General features: G+C 44.3%; 1 protein-coding gene across 2 annotated transcripts in view; it reads left to right on the top strand.

The window, feature by feature from the left end:
* The first annotated feature begins 2,749 nt into the window (after positions 1-2,749).
* ST8SIA6 (ST8 alpha-N-acetyl-neuraminide alpha-2,8-sialyltransferase 6) overlaps positions 2,750-13,657 on the top strand; it is a 46,765-nt gene continuing 35,857 nt past the window's right edge. For both annotated transcript variants that reach the window (XM_083822486.1, XM_083822487.1), the window contains exons 1-3: positions 2,750-2,900; positions 3,104-3,199; positions 13,296-13,394. In XM_083822486.1, the coding sequence (XP_083678612.1) occupies positions 2,806-2,900; positions 3,104-3,199; positions 13,296-13,394 (290 nt within the window). In that variant the 5' untranslated portion in view covers positions 2,750-2,805. The remainder of the gene's footprint in view (positions 2,901-3,103; positions 3,200-13,295; positions 13,395-13,657) is intronic.

Raw genomic sequence — 13,657 nt, 5'->3', positions numbered from 1 at the left:
TATTTTGATCTTGGAGTTTGGCAGACAGCAACTCAGTTTTTGCTGCTTATGACTATTTAAACCATGCTGCCTGGAACTACAGGTAGAAAGAAATAAAAAGTTGTGAAATTCAATGAACCAGTGACTTCTTCCCAGTTTGAAATGCATTTTTATTTTATTGCTAACAGCATCTACTTCCACTGATGCCTAAACTAAGAATAGTAGTCTCACACCTACGCCTCACTCTGGAGACGTCCATGTTTTACCACAATGTGGAACTCCTGTTTCAATGAATGCCTTTGGTACCTTGGTCCTCTTCCTAATTGTACCAACTCCCCTCCCCTCCTGTTTGGAATAGCTAACATCCCTGTGACAGCCACTGCTTAGATGAGAAGGCAGCATTAGGAAAGCATTTAATGAACATTAATTGCTTCTTAATATGATTTAGCCGCTGGAAATAAGGCGGCTGTACCAACACCATGTGACCAGGCAGCCCTATAGGCACTACCAGGCTCCTTTTGAGATGCAATCCCGTCAACCTGAGGGGAGCAGCCCTTCACAGATGATACCCAAGGCCGTATTTTATTTTTCCAAATTAGCAGCTAAGTAGGGTTGTAGGAACTCGGTGGCAAAGTCATCGTGACACCACCTGGCTGATTAGTGATCTCTTCCTTCTGTGCAAGCCAGCAATTAGCAGTTCTCACCGACTCCAGAAGCTAATGGGAATCAGAAGCTGGGGGCCACTGCCAAGATGCAGCAGCTTCCAGCTGTCAGGAAGGGGATGGGATGGGACACAGTCCTCTTCTGCATGGCTTCTCGGGCACCTGTGCCTTTACGTTTTTGACCTCTATGCTAGGTTATGGGAAACTGTTGCTCTTGATGTGACAACACAATGGAAGAGACACATACAATAGTTGAATCCAGCATTCCTAAATTCAAATTCTGATTTACCATCGATTCTTGACTCATCCTTTAGTTAGGTCATTAAACTTCTCTACTAAGCCGCTCTGCCAGAGAATTAAGGCTGTTAACACCTACAGATACTGTGACAATCAATCAATAGGCATTTGTAAAGTTGTTTGTAAACAATTGCTAAGCCTAATTTAAACAGATATTGTTTATTATCTTCCCCTTTTCTTTGCAAGAACTTCAGCATGATGCAAAGATTAACCTTTTGATCTGGGGGAAAAAAACCTGCTGGTATTAGACTGGTGTTGGCAGCAGACCTGTAGCTTGAAATACAATGTCCTTACCTCACTAATTTTCCCATGGATTAGCTGACAAAGATACTTCAGAACTCATGGGAAAACTACTTCAGAGAGAAGTAATACTGAGTGGAAAAAAAAAAACAGATTTATTTTCTGGACTGTAATTCTTAGTTGTCCTTCCTTCACATCTCGTACAGAATATCATTAGACTTCCTAAAATGGAAGATTTATTGGTTTACATAGTATTTAATGGAAATTGCAAAATAGTTTGCTAGGATCTACTAAGATAAGCAGAAATCTTTGCATTTTTCTGAGGTAACAGTGGAACTGAAGTTTCTATCATCTACTAACCAACACATATTTACCTTGAAAAGCTTGACAGTATGCCCATGCTCACATACAGTGCCAACTGAGTTTGTACCACAGGCCTGAAAAGGAAGTCAATTTCCCAGAAAAGGTGATTTTATTTTATTTTTTCCCCCAAGATGTTTACGATTTGTGACAGACTCAAACCAGCAAACCTTTCCAGGACTTCAGAAGCCTTAATGCTGACTTCTGTTTCTGCGCTATGACTGAATACTTCAAAGCCAGGAGGAAGGCTGAGCAGCCTCTGAGGGGCTCGGTGAGCCCGGGCGATACCTGCTGCCCCTCGCCACGCCAGCCCACAGCTGCTGCCAGCACCCACGGTGCTGCTCTCCAGTGCCTTAGCAAGTGCCCTGGAACAAATAATGAGATATTTCCTGCTGTAGAGCCTCACAGCTGGTGCTGTGCAGTTCTTTTGACGGACCATAGGCATGCTGCGGCTTATTGCAATATCTAACCACTTACCAGTCACATTACTGAGTCCCTCGTTATTTCATTTATATAACTACAACAGGGCTCTCATTTTTGAGACTTCTGAGCCACTGATTTACAGCAGAGCAAGAAGGGAAGCTCAGATGGTAACAAATACAGAAAACACGAAGGATACAGAAAAATCTGCAAATGTAAGTTGTCAACCTGCTTGCTCTGACTTTAAGACGTAGCATCTCTATTATCCGTTCTCTTAATAAAGGGTGCCTAATTAAAGGTGCCTTGTCATTTGACTTGATTTCTCATAGCAGCGCTTGGCTCCGCGCAAACACCATTAATGACAGAATTCAAAAGAACTGCACGCTTTACCACAGATTTATTCTCCGAGGGCAATGACAACACGTTTTATATATATAAAAAAAAAAGCAGGCTGAGTGTTGTAAGTAGAGTAAGACAGAGACACTACAGCGCGCCGACCTGAGCGTACCGCTCCCCTCCAGGACCCTCCCCCTGCCACCGCCTCGGTAGAGGACCCGCTCCCCACACGGGAGCCCCCCTCACCCCACAACCCCAAAGCTGGGAAGCCGAGGAGGCAGCCCCACAGGGCCGCAGCCCCACACAGCGTCCTCCCGAGGGGAAAGTTGGGCGGGAGGCCGGGCAGCGGCACGGCGCTGAGGCGGGAGGGGGGCTGATGGCGGCGGCGCAGGGCGAGGGGCGGGGCGCAGCGCCCCTGTGCTGCCATGGCCGCCTCCCCCTGCCCGCCGCCCGCCTTAAATACTATGGGGCGGCCGCAGCCGCGGCGGGAGCGGCGGCCGCCGAGCGCACCATGCGGGCTGTCATCGCCTTGGCCGCGGCGCTGGGCAGCCTGCTGCTGGCCGCCTGCCTCCTGCGCCTGGGCGGCGAGCGGCCGCTCCGCGCCAGGTAGGGCGGGGGGCCGGGGGCCGGGGGGCGGCCGGGGGAGAAGGAGCGGGACGGGGCGAGACCCCCGGCCCCGCCGCCGCTGCCCTCCGCGGGCTCGGCTCGGCTCGGCTCGGCGGCCCCGGAGCTTCGCGAGGCAGGGAGCGGCGCGGCTCACGGCCGGTGGGGGCTCGGCGCCGGTTTTGTCAACTTTGTTTTCCCGTCAGGGGCTGGGAGGAGGAGGCAGAAGGAGCGCCCGGCACGCCGAAAGTGGTGCGAGCCCTCAGAGCCCCCCCGCCGCCCTTTCCTCGCACCGGGAACAGGTACGGGCTGCTCGGCTGCTGCTGCCGGCGGAGGCGGTTGCGTTTGTGAAGGTCTACAGGAGCACTAATCTGCCCTTGCTCCGACTCGTTCAGCCTTTTTGTCGGGGGTGGGCATCTTAGCATCCTAATAGGGGGCAGCTTATGGGGCTGAGAACGTGCAAATTCACTTTGACTGGGGTATATGGTCCCCTGGTGGGGCCTCGTAGCGACGGCTGTCGCCCGGACACTGGTTTTGAGCCCAGCAAAATGTTGTGTACGGCAGCTTGGTTACAGCCGGTGCGAAAAGTCCTGACAGACACCTTCCAGTTATCTTTATCCGCCTTTCCACAAAGGTGGGGCTGGAGCTGGGCAGCGCTGTGACTGTGTTTGTAACGTGTATCTTGTTAAAAACACACATTTCTCCTCTAAAATCCTAAATGGGCTGGAAGCCAGATGTGCAAAGCCTTTTCCATTTCGTGGAGCATCTTCTCAGGAGCCCTTTAGTCTGTTCCCATGCCTTGGTCTTTTACATCAACTTCAATCTTTGCTTTACAGCCTGCTAATTTACACTGGAAGTTTGATAAGAAAATAACTGGTTAAATCAGCTGTGAAACAAGTTGTGTCTGATGTGCAGGTACCAGCAGTAACACCAGTGTTTTTGTTCTCGAGCCTTTGCGCACTGTAGGAAAACTAATAGTGCAGAAGGGGATGGTGCATCCCCACATGAGATGCTGCTATGTAAGAAGTAGTTTTACAGTATTTTTGCAAATACTGTCCTTTACGTTATATGACCCCATTAGCATTACAGTTTCAATGAGGGGAAAAAAAAACACAGAAAGAACATGGGAGCTGGGTCTTTAACTGAAGCTGTGATGTCCTGGCTATACTGAAGTCAGCGGTGACACTGCAGGGGACCTTTCAGCCAACATTTCATCTATTTTAACTGAATTTTGAGGTTGAAACAACATATGCTCTCCTTAAGTGAATGGAAGTGACTGTAGTCTTAATAACCATTGCAACAGCAACGTACCCTAACAGTAGGTCTATTACACGTTTCCTTGTGCTCCATACCTCAAAATTTTGAACTTCCATAAGTTTGTAACATCGTTCAAAATCGGCGTAAAAGGAAAGAATAGGAGCATTTGCAGACTTCTAACTGCTGTTACGTTCTTCTAGCCTGCTTCTCTTTCCTTGTTCATTTTTCCCTTTCTGCTTTTTTTCCTTCTTTTCCGCTCCTTATAATTTATTGGCTTTGCAGTATGTGCTCTGTTCTGCCTTTTTTTTCCCCCTTTTTTTTTTTTTGTAGCTGTCACTCCGTTCTCATTTCCACTCTGTTTTGTGTTATGTCTGTGGTTCCCCCCTGCAACTGTCTTCTCATACTCTGCCTTTCCCTGCTTGTTTCTGAGCTGCAGTCTCCTGCCACTCAGCTCTGTGTGCTAAACCATGGAGTCAAATTGACTAGAAATGCTGGCAGAGAGCACTTCAGAGAGCAGAATCTAGCCACTTCCCATCTGCTATTAGTACACACACAACTGGAGCAAAGAAAGTGGAAGCAACACATGCCAGAGAGGGTTGAAAATTCACCGTGTGCATGGGTCAGTTGTTAATCTCTGTAATAAGGCAAGCGAGCGTGAGATTTTAATACATGTTTTTCATTAAACTGCTTGAAGGATTCTGACACCAAAGTGGAGCTAGTTTTCCTCCGCCTGAAATTGTACCTTTTAGTGACTAAGTGACTGCAAAAGTACAGTAAGTGAAATATTCTTCCAAAAAGCTTCACTTCACTCTAGCTTCAGTAGCCATAGAGTAGAGGGATGGCTTGCTGGCTGAGTCAAAAAGGGGATGTTCTTTCTCACCTGAGTGACTGTGCTCGGTAGGCTGTCCTTACAGGAGTTGTGGCGCATGTTTGGCATCTGAGGAAGGAGAGAGTGAGCTGCGGGACCGACCAGGAACTGCGACTTAATCCAGAGAGCAGCTGGAGTGGGCAGGGAGCCATGCTTGTAGGGATTTCATCCAGACAGCAGCTGGACTGGGCCTGGCTGAGGGCCATGCTGGAGAGATGTGATCCAGAGAGCATCTGGACTCGTTCAGGAGATTCAGACCAATCCCTCAGTGATGGAGATGGATGGCGTGGGCAGTAGGAATTAGGTTCCAGTTCTCGGTGGGATTTTGTTGCAGTATCTATGAGTATGGCGGAAGGGCAGAAGAGTCCACGGCTGAAAGAGTTTGTGTAGGGATTAGTGGATTTTCGAATCGGATGAGACACAGTTAGTATGTTGATGCATAAAAGTAGGAACAATCTCTTGGTGCAGACTTCCCAAAGTGTAGTTCTCCTAAAGTACCCTGAAGGTTTGAATAGTCGTGCTGTGTTGCTGACAGCAACGTCCTCCCCTGTGTAAGAATAAGAGGGTGTGCATAGGTGTTAGGTTAGACTCTGATCTCTTCATCAGTTTGACACATTTCTCTGGCAAGCTAATATTTTTGTCACCAACTTCAGTGGGAAGAAAAAAAAAAGGGGAAAAAAAGGCCGCTTTCCTTTTTGAACTCCAATCAGAATTAGTAGCCTAGGTGATCTTTAGAATCGCAAGCTAACCTTTGCTCTTATCGTGATTTCCTTTGCTGTTGGATGTATATTTGTAATCAAACATCTCTTGAAGAATCTCTAAGACCCTATTATTCTGTTGCCTTGCAATAATGGAAGCTAATCTGCTCTTTCACTTTGAGTAATTCTTTTAAAAGGATGAAACTGAAAGATGAAAGGGTGCAAAGCAGGAGATTGGTTCAGACTGTCTTAGATATCTAGGCAGCTACTATGTGCAGCAGTGTTTAATTAGACAGTGACTGGGCACCTAAAGTTCTCTGAAGATCTTGGTAACCTTGAAGATGTGTTTTTGTCTCTTACAAGACATTTCATACTGCTTTTCCTTGTTAAATGTTAGAAATCTCAAACGATGTGACTGCCTCTCCAGTGTGATTTCCAGTTTTTGCCTTGGATTTATTTCACAGCCTCTATCTGTTAGAAGGGTTTCTTAGTGAAAACACAACCATTGTTAGCAAGACCTCTCTAGTAGTTGCCCAGGTTTTTTTTCCGTGTAACTGGTATCATTTATACTGCAATGTGATTGTTCTCTTGTCTATGCCTCATACCATCCCCTCACATTTTAAGCTGCAACTGCGGGTACAGCTTAATCTTGCATAAGCCAAAAGTGCAACCAAAAAAGTAATCCTGCACTTGTCCCACCTTTAGACACTTGGTTCTCCCTCCCTGATTGTGTTTGTGCCAGCATATGTGTTTGTGCTAGTGCTCATCACGGGAGAATGTCTATATTGAGAGGATCTAGGTTGTCTTTTCCTTGTCGTGAAGCTGCCATGAGTGTGCTACGTTAAGCTTGAGCAGAAATTCTAGCTCCTTTTGCGCTGTGGAATATAGAGCAGATAAATAATTCCAGCTCCTACCAGGAAGGTGAAAATAGCCTTTTCGAGCACTATGTATGTACATTTTATATACGCGCACTAACAAGGCAGCAGTACACCGAAGAACTGACCACTGCTGTTCTTTTATTCTGTGCGCGTTGCCTGTTTTAGGGCACTCTCTTACTGTTTTCCTAATTTACTCTCTGTCTTTGCAGGTTGAAGGCAAGCACAGCGTAGAGGCTGTTGGGGTAATTGAACAGTGGGAGGAAGTGATTGAGGAGCTATGAGTAAACAAGTTAGTATTGATACAGGGTTTCATAGTTCTCCTTTCCCCAATTCCTCCCTCAGCAGCAGATCTTTATGCAGGCCTAGGGAATAAACAACTATACTTAATTAACTGTGCTACAGAGACCTGTACATTCAGTCTCCTGTCAAAATATTGCATTCTGGCAGACAGAAAGGGAAGAAGAGATGGGCTATTACCAAGATTATAAACAGTAGCTTAGTATATTGCACAAATAATTTGCTACAGTTTAGATTAGTCAGCATTGGTGACCACTTCACTAATTTTACTGCTGTTTTAGTATTCTTTCCCTTCGTTCCCAAGTGATGCATGCAGACATATTTTAAAAAGCACATTTCTAAGGCATGCCTCGTGTATTAGTTCTGTGGAAATGAATAGGTGTTCAGTTGAAAGCTGCTGCCTGGACACATTTATGTTCTGACAGTGGTGAAAGGTTTCCCAGCCTCTTTCTGTTCCCCTTTCTGTTTGCTTGGTCCAAGTGAAACTGCCCTGTCATTCTGTCCATCATGTAAGACTGTAACATCATTTTAGTGTAAGTACCTTATTTCTTTCACTTTACCCACTATGAGACTCTGAATATTGTTTTCCATGTTGTACGCCATGCGGTTAATGGATTTTATAAATAAAAAGTGTCTGATGTCATGGATAATGCTTGTGAATGCACTGGAAGGTCTACCAAATAATTTCAAAATGCAGCTTGCCTTAAAGACCTGATTTAGCATTCCTTAGATAAGCAAAAGCTCCATGGGAACTTGAACAAGGATAGTAGGATCAGTCTCTTTCACAGTTACTGTGATTAATGTTACAAGACAAATTCCTATTCCTTACAAAAATGGCTTGATAAAGCCATTTTCATAGTCCATTTCACCAAGCATTTAAATTGTGTATTGCCTTATTAACCAAGGTGTTGTGAACCTTAAAAACATCACTATATTCTTCTCATCTGATTCATTTTGAAGTGGTGTCAAAGACAGCTATGAAGAGCACGCTTCCCAGGGAAGTAAGGATTACAGGTTTTTAACAACTAGTATTCAGCTAGCAGAGTATGAGATTCAAATATAAATGAATCACTTCAAGGGAGAGATTAAGTCCGAAGGTATCCACAATCTGTATACCATTGTTTGGTGCCAGAACGATGTGAATGTGTAGTTTTGCATGCAGAAGTTAGCCAGCCTAGCTGGAGATGCTCAGCCGGAACAGAGTTCACAGGTTTTGTGCTGCATCAGGGAGACAAGAACAGGAAAACACAGAAAAAATGCAACAATTGGTTTTGTTGGGCAGCAAGTAAATAAAGCCGATGAGTGGGATTTTTCTCTGATGTTCAGTGTGGACTCCACTCCTTCGGAAATTAGGAGTGAAGTTCTTGTTTCTTTTGGTGCTGCGAGGCAGCTGAGTCCTGAGATCTTTCAAAGATTTCATCCCAAATTCTTTAATAGTTCCCAACTTTTTCTGGGAGTTCTGGAGGACTGGTCTTTCAGCCCTGGGCATATCTCTGTGTTATGGTATAGGTCACCGCTATATTTCCTTTTTTTCCATATATTTTTTCCCTGCCATTAATCCCTTTTTTTGTCCATCTTATATCCATCCACTTCCCTACTTTCATCATTTTTAGGGGGATCGTGTCTGTTTGTTTCTTAAGGGGCTGCCCTTTTCTTTCCGTTGCCATACCACTGCTTCCCTAGAATTCGGTGTTACCAGAGGTACCTGCCTGTCTGGTGACTCCCTGCACCAAGGCCCCTTATAGTCCCAGGTCTGAATGCTATAGGTACAGCAAAAGGGACCATGCATTTCCTATCTAGTTTCTCAATTTAAAAGTGTATTCTGGAGCAACCTGCCTCTCCGGTCCAGTTGCTGGAACATGATTGCAAACGGGATGACACTCTTTTTTTCCTCCCTATTCCTGGTTACCTTTCATTTGTTACCACCATCCTCCTGAGGGATGACGTACTTCTTGAGCTGGACACACAGACTTACGGTGTATTTGCCGTGGTCAATTAATTTCCCACTGATTTTGTTTTTAGAATTTACATTTTATTAGTGTCTGTTGACTCTCTCAGGACCTAGATCCCATGTGAAGTCTGTAGTACTGCATGGAAGTGGGTGCAACCCATGCCTTAAAGGCTTTTACAGTTTGAGGAAATGTTGTATTCTGTCTTCCTGTGAGTAACATATAGCACAACAACATACTGATAAATATGGTACATGATCTTAATGTACTGTGGCTTTATTAAAGTACAGATGGTGTACTTTCTGAGTTTCTAGAATTACCATAGGAAGGATGTAGCCCTCAAGCTGTTCATACACAATTTAAAAAAAAAAAACACCCTTCTTTCAGATTTGGGCAAGTAAGATTGGCTTTGAGAACATCTAAAACTTGAAAGGAATTTTATCAGAAACGGACCTTTCATCTGTTTTACGTTTGAGCCAACAGAATGGTTGGCATGGTTTCCTCTTCAAGTTCTCATCTAGCTTAAGAGTTTGCAAAGTCAGTTGCATGTAGCCTGATGTCTGCGTTGTTAGATACATTATCTGATTTCATTGAAAAAGTTTTCGTGCAGTTCCAAGCGCTGAACAAAGACTGTCATCCGCTAGCCATATAAACTCATTCAGTGATAAATGTTGCCTAGCATGACCGTCCTAAGTGATCAGAAATCTAATCTGAGTCTGATGTCTGCACAACTCTGCGATGAATAATGCAGTAGAAGTCTGGAATGCCCCTTGCACACCCCTTTTTATTTGAATGCAAAAAGCTTCTGCTCATGTGAAGCAGAGGCCACTAATGGTGAAAGAGGAATTTGAAAGTTTAACCTTTACTGGAAGAAGTCATTGTTTTGCATGTCTTTCAAATAAGTTGTTTTATTTGTGTGTCTTTTTGCATTGAGTAAAATTTGTATGGAAAAAAAAAACCAGCAGAAATATTTTGGTGATCTGTCTTGTGTCTGCATTGTATGGATAAAGAGTGTGGATTAAAAGTTATGTTTGGCTTTCCCCACAGCTGTGCCATTTTCACCAGCCTTTATATGGGTCATGGAAAGGGAAGGAAAGATTCCTTATTCCTTTTCCCTCCACTGGTGGCTATAAAAGTGATTGTCAGCATTTAATGACAAAATGGAACAGCAATTTATTTTGCGCATTCTTTTTTATCTGAATTCTTCCTTCTTGAATTTTTCAAGTCTTGTAAATGTGTGCATAAAAAAACAATTATAGATGAAAAAACAAGGCAACTCGCTTCAGTTGATCTTAGTGCTATGAATTTAAAATGCTAAAAGTCTGTTGAATAAAGCTTTTATTTGGTTGAGAGAATGTTATTCACTGCCTCCACTGACCTCAGGACATAAATTATCAGGGAGCTGTAAGGCCCTTCTCTGCACACGGTTGAATCCTGCTTGTGAAAGGATGTTACTTCTCCAGCGATGCCTGCAAATGCACCTAGCAGTGACCTGATCAAACCTGCAAGCCAGCTCCTGATGTGGCCTTCCTGGCAAGCTTCGTGGTGAAGGTGATCTCCTCTGGCCAGCTGTGGTTCAGAAGGGCTAGGGCCACTTCTCAAGGCAGCACCCAGTGTCTTGATTTTCGGCTGCAATTCGAGATAAATTGGCAGCAGTAACATGTGCTTGGTTTATGATAACAATAGCTCTTTTTTTTTTTAGGTATTGTTTATACAGCTAAGCTTTGCCTGTAGCCATTTCTCTCTCTTGAAGCTGCAGCTTTAGAAGGATCGTTTTCAGCCTACTGAGTTAAAAGAAGCAAGGGCGAGGAAATATGAATTAGTGCTAACTAAAGTTGTTTGGGAACAGGCATTGGCTTCTGTGAAAGGAAGGGGCAGCCCACCTGGTTCTTCTGTGTACGCAGAACCACTCCGACCAAGCTGCAATAAACCTGTGTACCCAAACTTTGTAAGCAGAGTATTTGCTGTCACTTACCATGTATGATGTGTAGAGTTGTGTGCTTGACCCTCTGAACTGTGTGCTTTGAGAGCCTTCAGCCCTCAGCCTTGTGTGTCACTCCTTGAAAAAGAATTAGTTAAAAAGCTGTGTGCAAAATCAGCCGTGGAGCTCTCAGCGGGTAGTGCCAGCTGTTACTAACTATTAAAGTCACTGCAGAACTGAAAGGACAGAGGTTCACACTGTGTTGTCTTACCATTGCCCTCAACAAGGGGCACACTTCCTTGGGGGCAGTGGGCATAAAGTGGGAAGAACTTCCTGATGGTGGAATTAAAGGGGGAGAGCTGATACCTCTCCTTTGCAGCCTACTGCTTGGGTGAATTTCTCCCCATTTATGGGCAATGGAAAGAGGAAAAGAAGATGCTTTATTCCTTTTTCTCCTGTGCTGTACCTATGAAAATGCCAGTCAGTTTAGTAGCAAAATAAACAAGCATTTATTCTGTTCTTTCTTCTTCAGTCAGACTTCTTCCCATTTCATAGAATCATGAAGGTTGGAAAAGACCTTCAGGATCATCTGCTCCAACCATCACCCTACTACCAATGTCACCCACTAGACCATGTCCCTAAGCACCAGGTCCAATGTTTCCTTGAACACCCCCAGGGACGGTGACTCCACCACCTCCATGGGCAACCCGTCACAATGCCTGACTGCTCTTTCTGAGAAGAAATTTCTTCTAATTTCCAAACCAAACCTCCCCTGGCACAACTTGAGGCCATTCCCTCTAGTCCTATCACTAGTTACCTGTGAGAAGAGGCCGACCCACAGCTCCCCACACCTTCCTTTCAGGCAGTTGCAGAGAGCAATGAGGTCTCCCCTGAGCCTCCTCTTCTCCAGGCTAAACATCCCCAGTTCCCTCAGCTGCTCCTCACAGGACTTGTGCTCCAGGCCCTTCACCAGCTTCGTAGCCCTTCTCTGGACACGCTCCAGGGCCTTGATGTCCTTCTTGTAGTGAGGGGCCCAAAGCTGAACACAGCACTCGAGGTGCGGCCTCACCAGAGCCGAATACAGGGGGACGATCACCTCCCTGGTCCCGCTGGCTGCACTGTTCCTGGTACAAGCCAGGGTGCCGTTGGTCTTCTTGGCCACCTGGGCACACTGCTAGCATTTGTTTAAGATTTTGTTTAAGAAGGGAAGGCTCTGGGATATCTCAATGTGTGTAAGTATCTGAAAGGAGGGTGTACGGAAGGTGGAGCCAGGCTCTTTCACAGGAGGTTCTCTCTTAGCATCAGGAAGCACTCCTGTGCTGTGTGGGTGACGAAGCACTGGCACTGGTTGCCCAGAGAGGCTGTGGAGTTTCTCTTCTTGGAGATCTTCAAAGGCTACCTGGACGTGGTCTAGGGCAACCAGCTCTGGCCTCAGTTTTTTAACAGGTGAAGCCAAAATAGTTCTGGTCCATGTTAGTAAAAGAAGGATGAAGAGAAGCAGACCATGATGTGTACGAAGCAGGAAGACCCTTGTGCTTCCAGGAACAGCATGGGGTCTGTTCACTGCTGCAAATCCCAGCCAGGAATGAATGACACAGCACCCTGTGTCTCCTGTATTTCTAATTTTGGTTTGGGTAAATAGGCTGCAGTGTCCAAGTGCTCTGTAAGTAGTGAGTCAGTGGAAGGAAACCAAGAGGAATGAGGCAGGTGGAAAGATGGTGAGGAACAGTGAAAATAAAAATGACGGAGGAAGGAACATCATGATAAGTGATAATATGGACAGCAGAAGGTTGATGAAGGAGGAGGGTGATTGTATGAGATTAAACCTAGGTACATGGTGAACTGAGGTGAATGAAATAAGACCGTGGTATTTCAGGCATTTACTAATTTACAGCTCAGTCTGGCAGGACTGCTAAAGCAAGAGGACCACACAAGACTTTGGTGAAAATAAGGCAACAGGAGTTAAAGATCACTGTCTGGCACTTGCATTGGTTCCTTTTACAAATATTTATTCTCACTGTGTAAATAAAGAATAAACAAGGAAGGAAATATTAAGCTCGAGTCAATAAGTTAACGTCTAAGTAAAATGATCCACTTCACCTGTGGTGTTTCCTATATATATTATATTGGCTCTGAATATTGCATTTCATCAACAGCTTTAGGAAATCACATCCGCTGGAATATTTTAATGACGAATATTTTAAATATCTTCATAATGTTCAAGAGGCTTCCTGTTTCATTTATTTTTTAATTACATTTTTCTGATTACAGTGTAAAGCAGAAAATATAATTCAGACTATGAAATAGAGTTTCTTTAAGGAATCTAATATGTTATAGTCACTAGCAGCAAACTCTCCTTTTATACAAGAGCCTCACAATAGAGATGAATAAGATTGCTTTGGTAATGTTTTCAGCTAAATTAACAGTTATTAATCTTATTGTCACAGCAAAGTAAATGCAACGGGCCTGTCAGAATATGTTCTTTCTTTTAAAGTATGTTTCTTTTTCTCCCACCCCACTTTTTTAACAGAACAACTGCTAATAAAAATGGAATTTACCAGTTTGAACAGGCTTCAAAGTGTAAGGCGATTCAGGACAATATTTTATCATCATCAATCAAGAAGAAAAGGTAGGTGTTTGCTGTGCTTTCTGCTTTGTTTGTTTTAAATAAAAGGCTAAAAGATTGTCCTCCTCTTTTACATAATTCTTGATGATATTAGTGTGGAACAGCACAACAGGAAACTGAAATGGTTTAACGAATGTTTGCTTGCATTTTTTCTTTGACAAGTTATATTTATTCTAGGTTGGATTTTTTTTTTAATTCACAGTGTAAGTCAACAAGATTTCTCATTCTCATTTTTTACAAGATATTTACAAAAAGGTAGACCAGAA

The sequence above is a fragment of the Anser anser genome (assembly GCF_964211835.1).
Source record: "Anser anser genome assembly, chromosome: 2".
NCBI lineage: Eukaryota > Metazoa > Chordata > Aves > Anseriformes > Anatidae > Anser > Anser anser.
The sequence above is the reverse complement of the archived record's forward strand: the minus strand, read 5'-3'. Positions and strand labels throughout refer to the sequence as shown.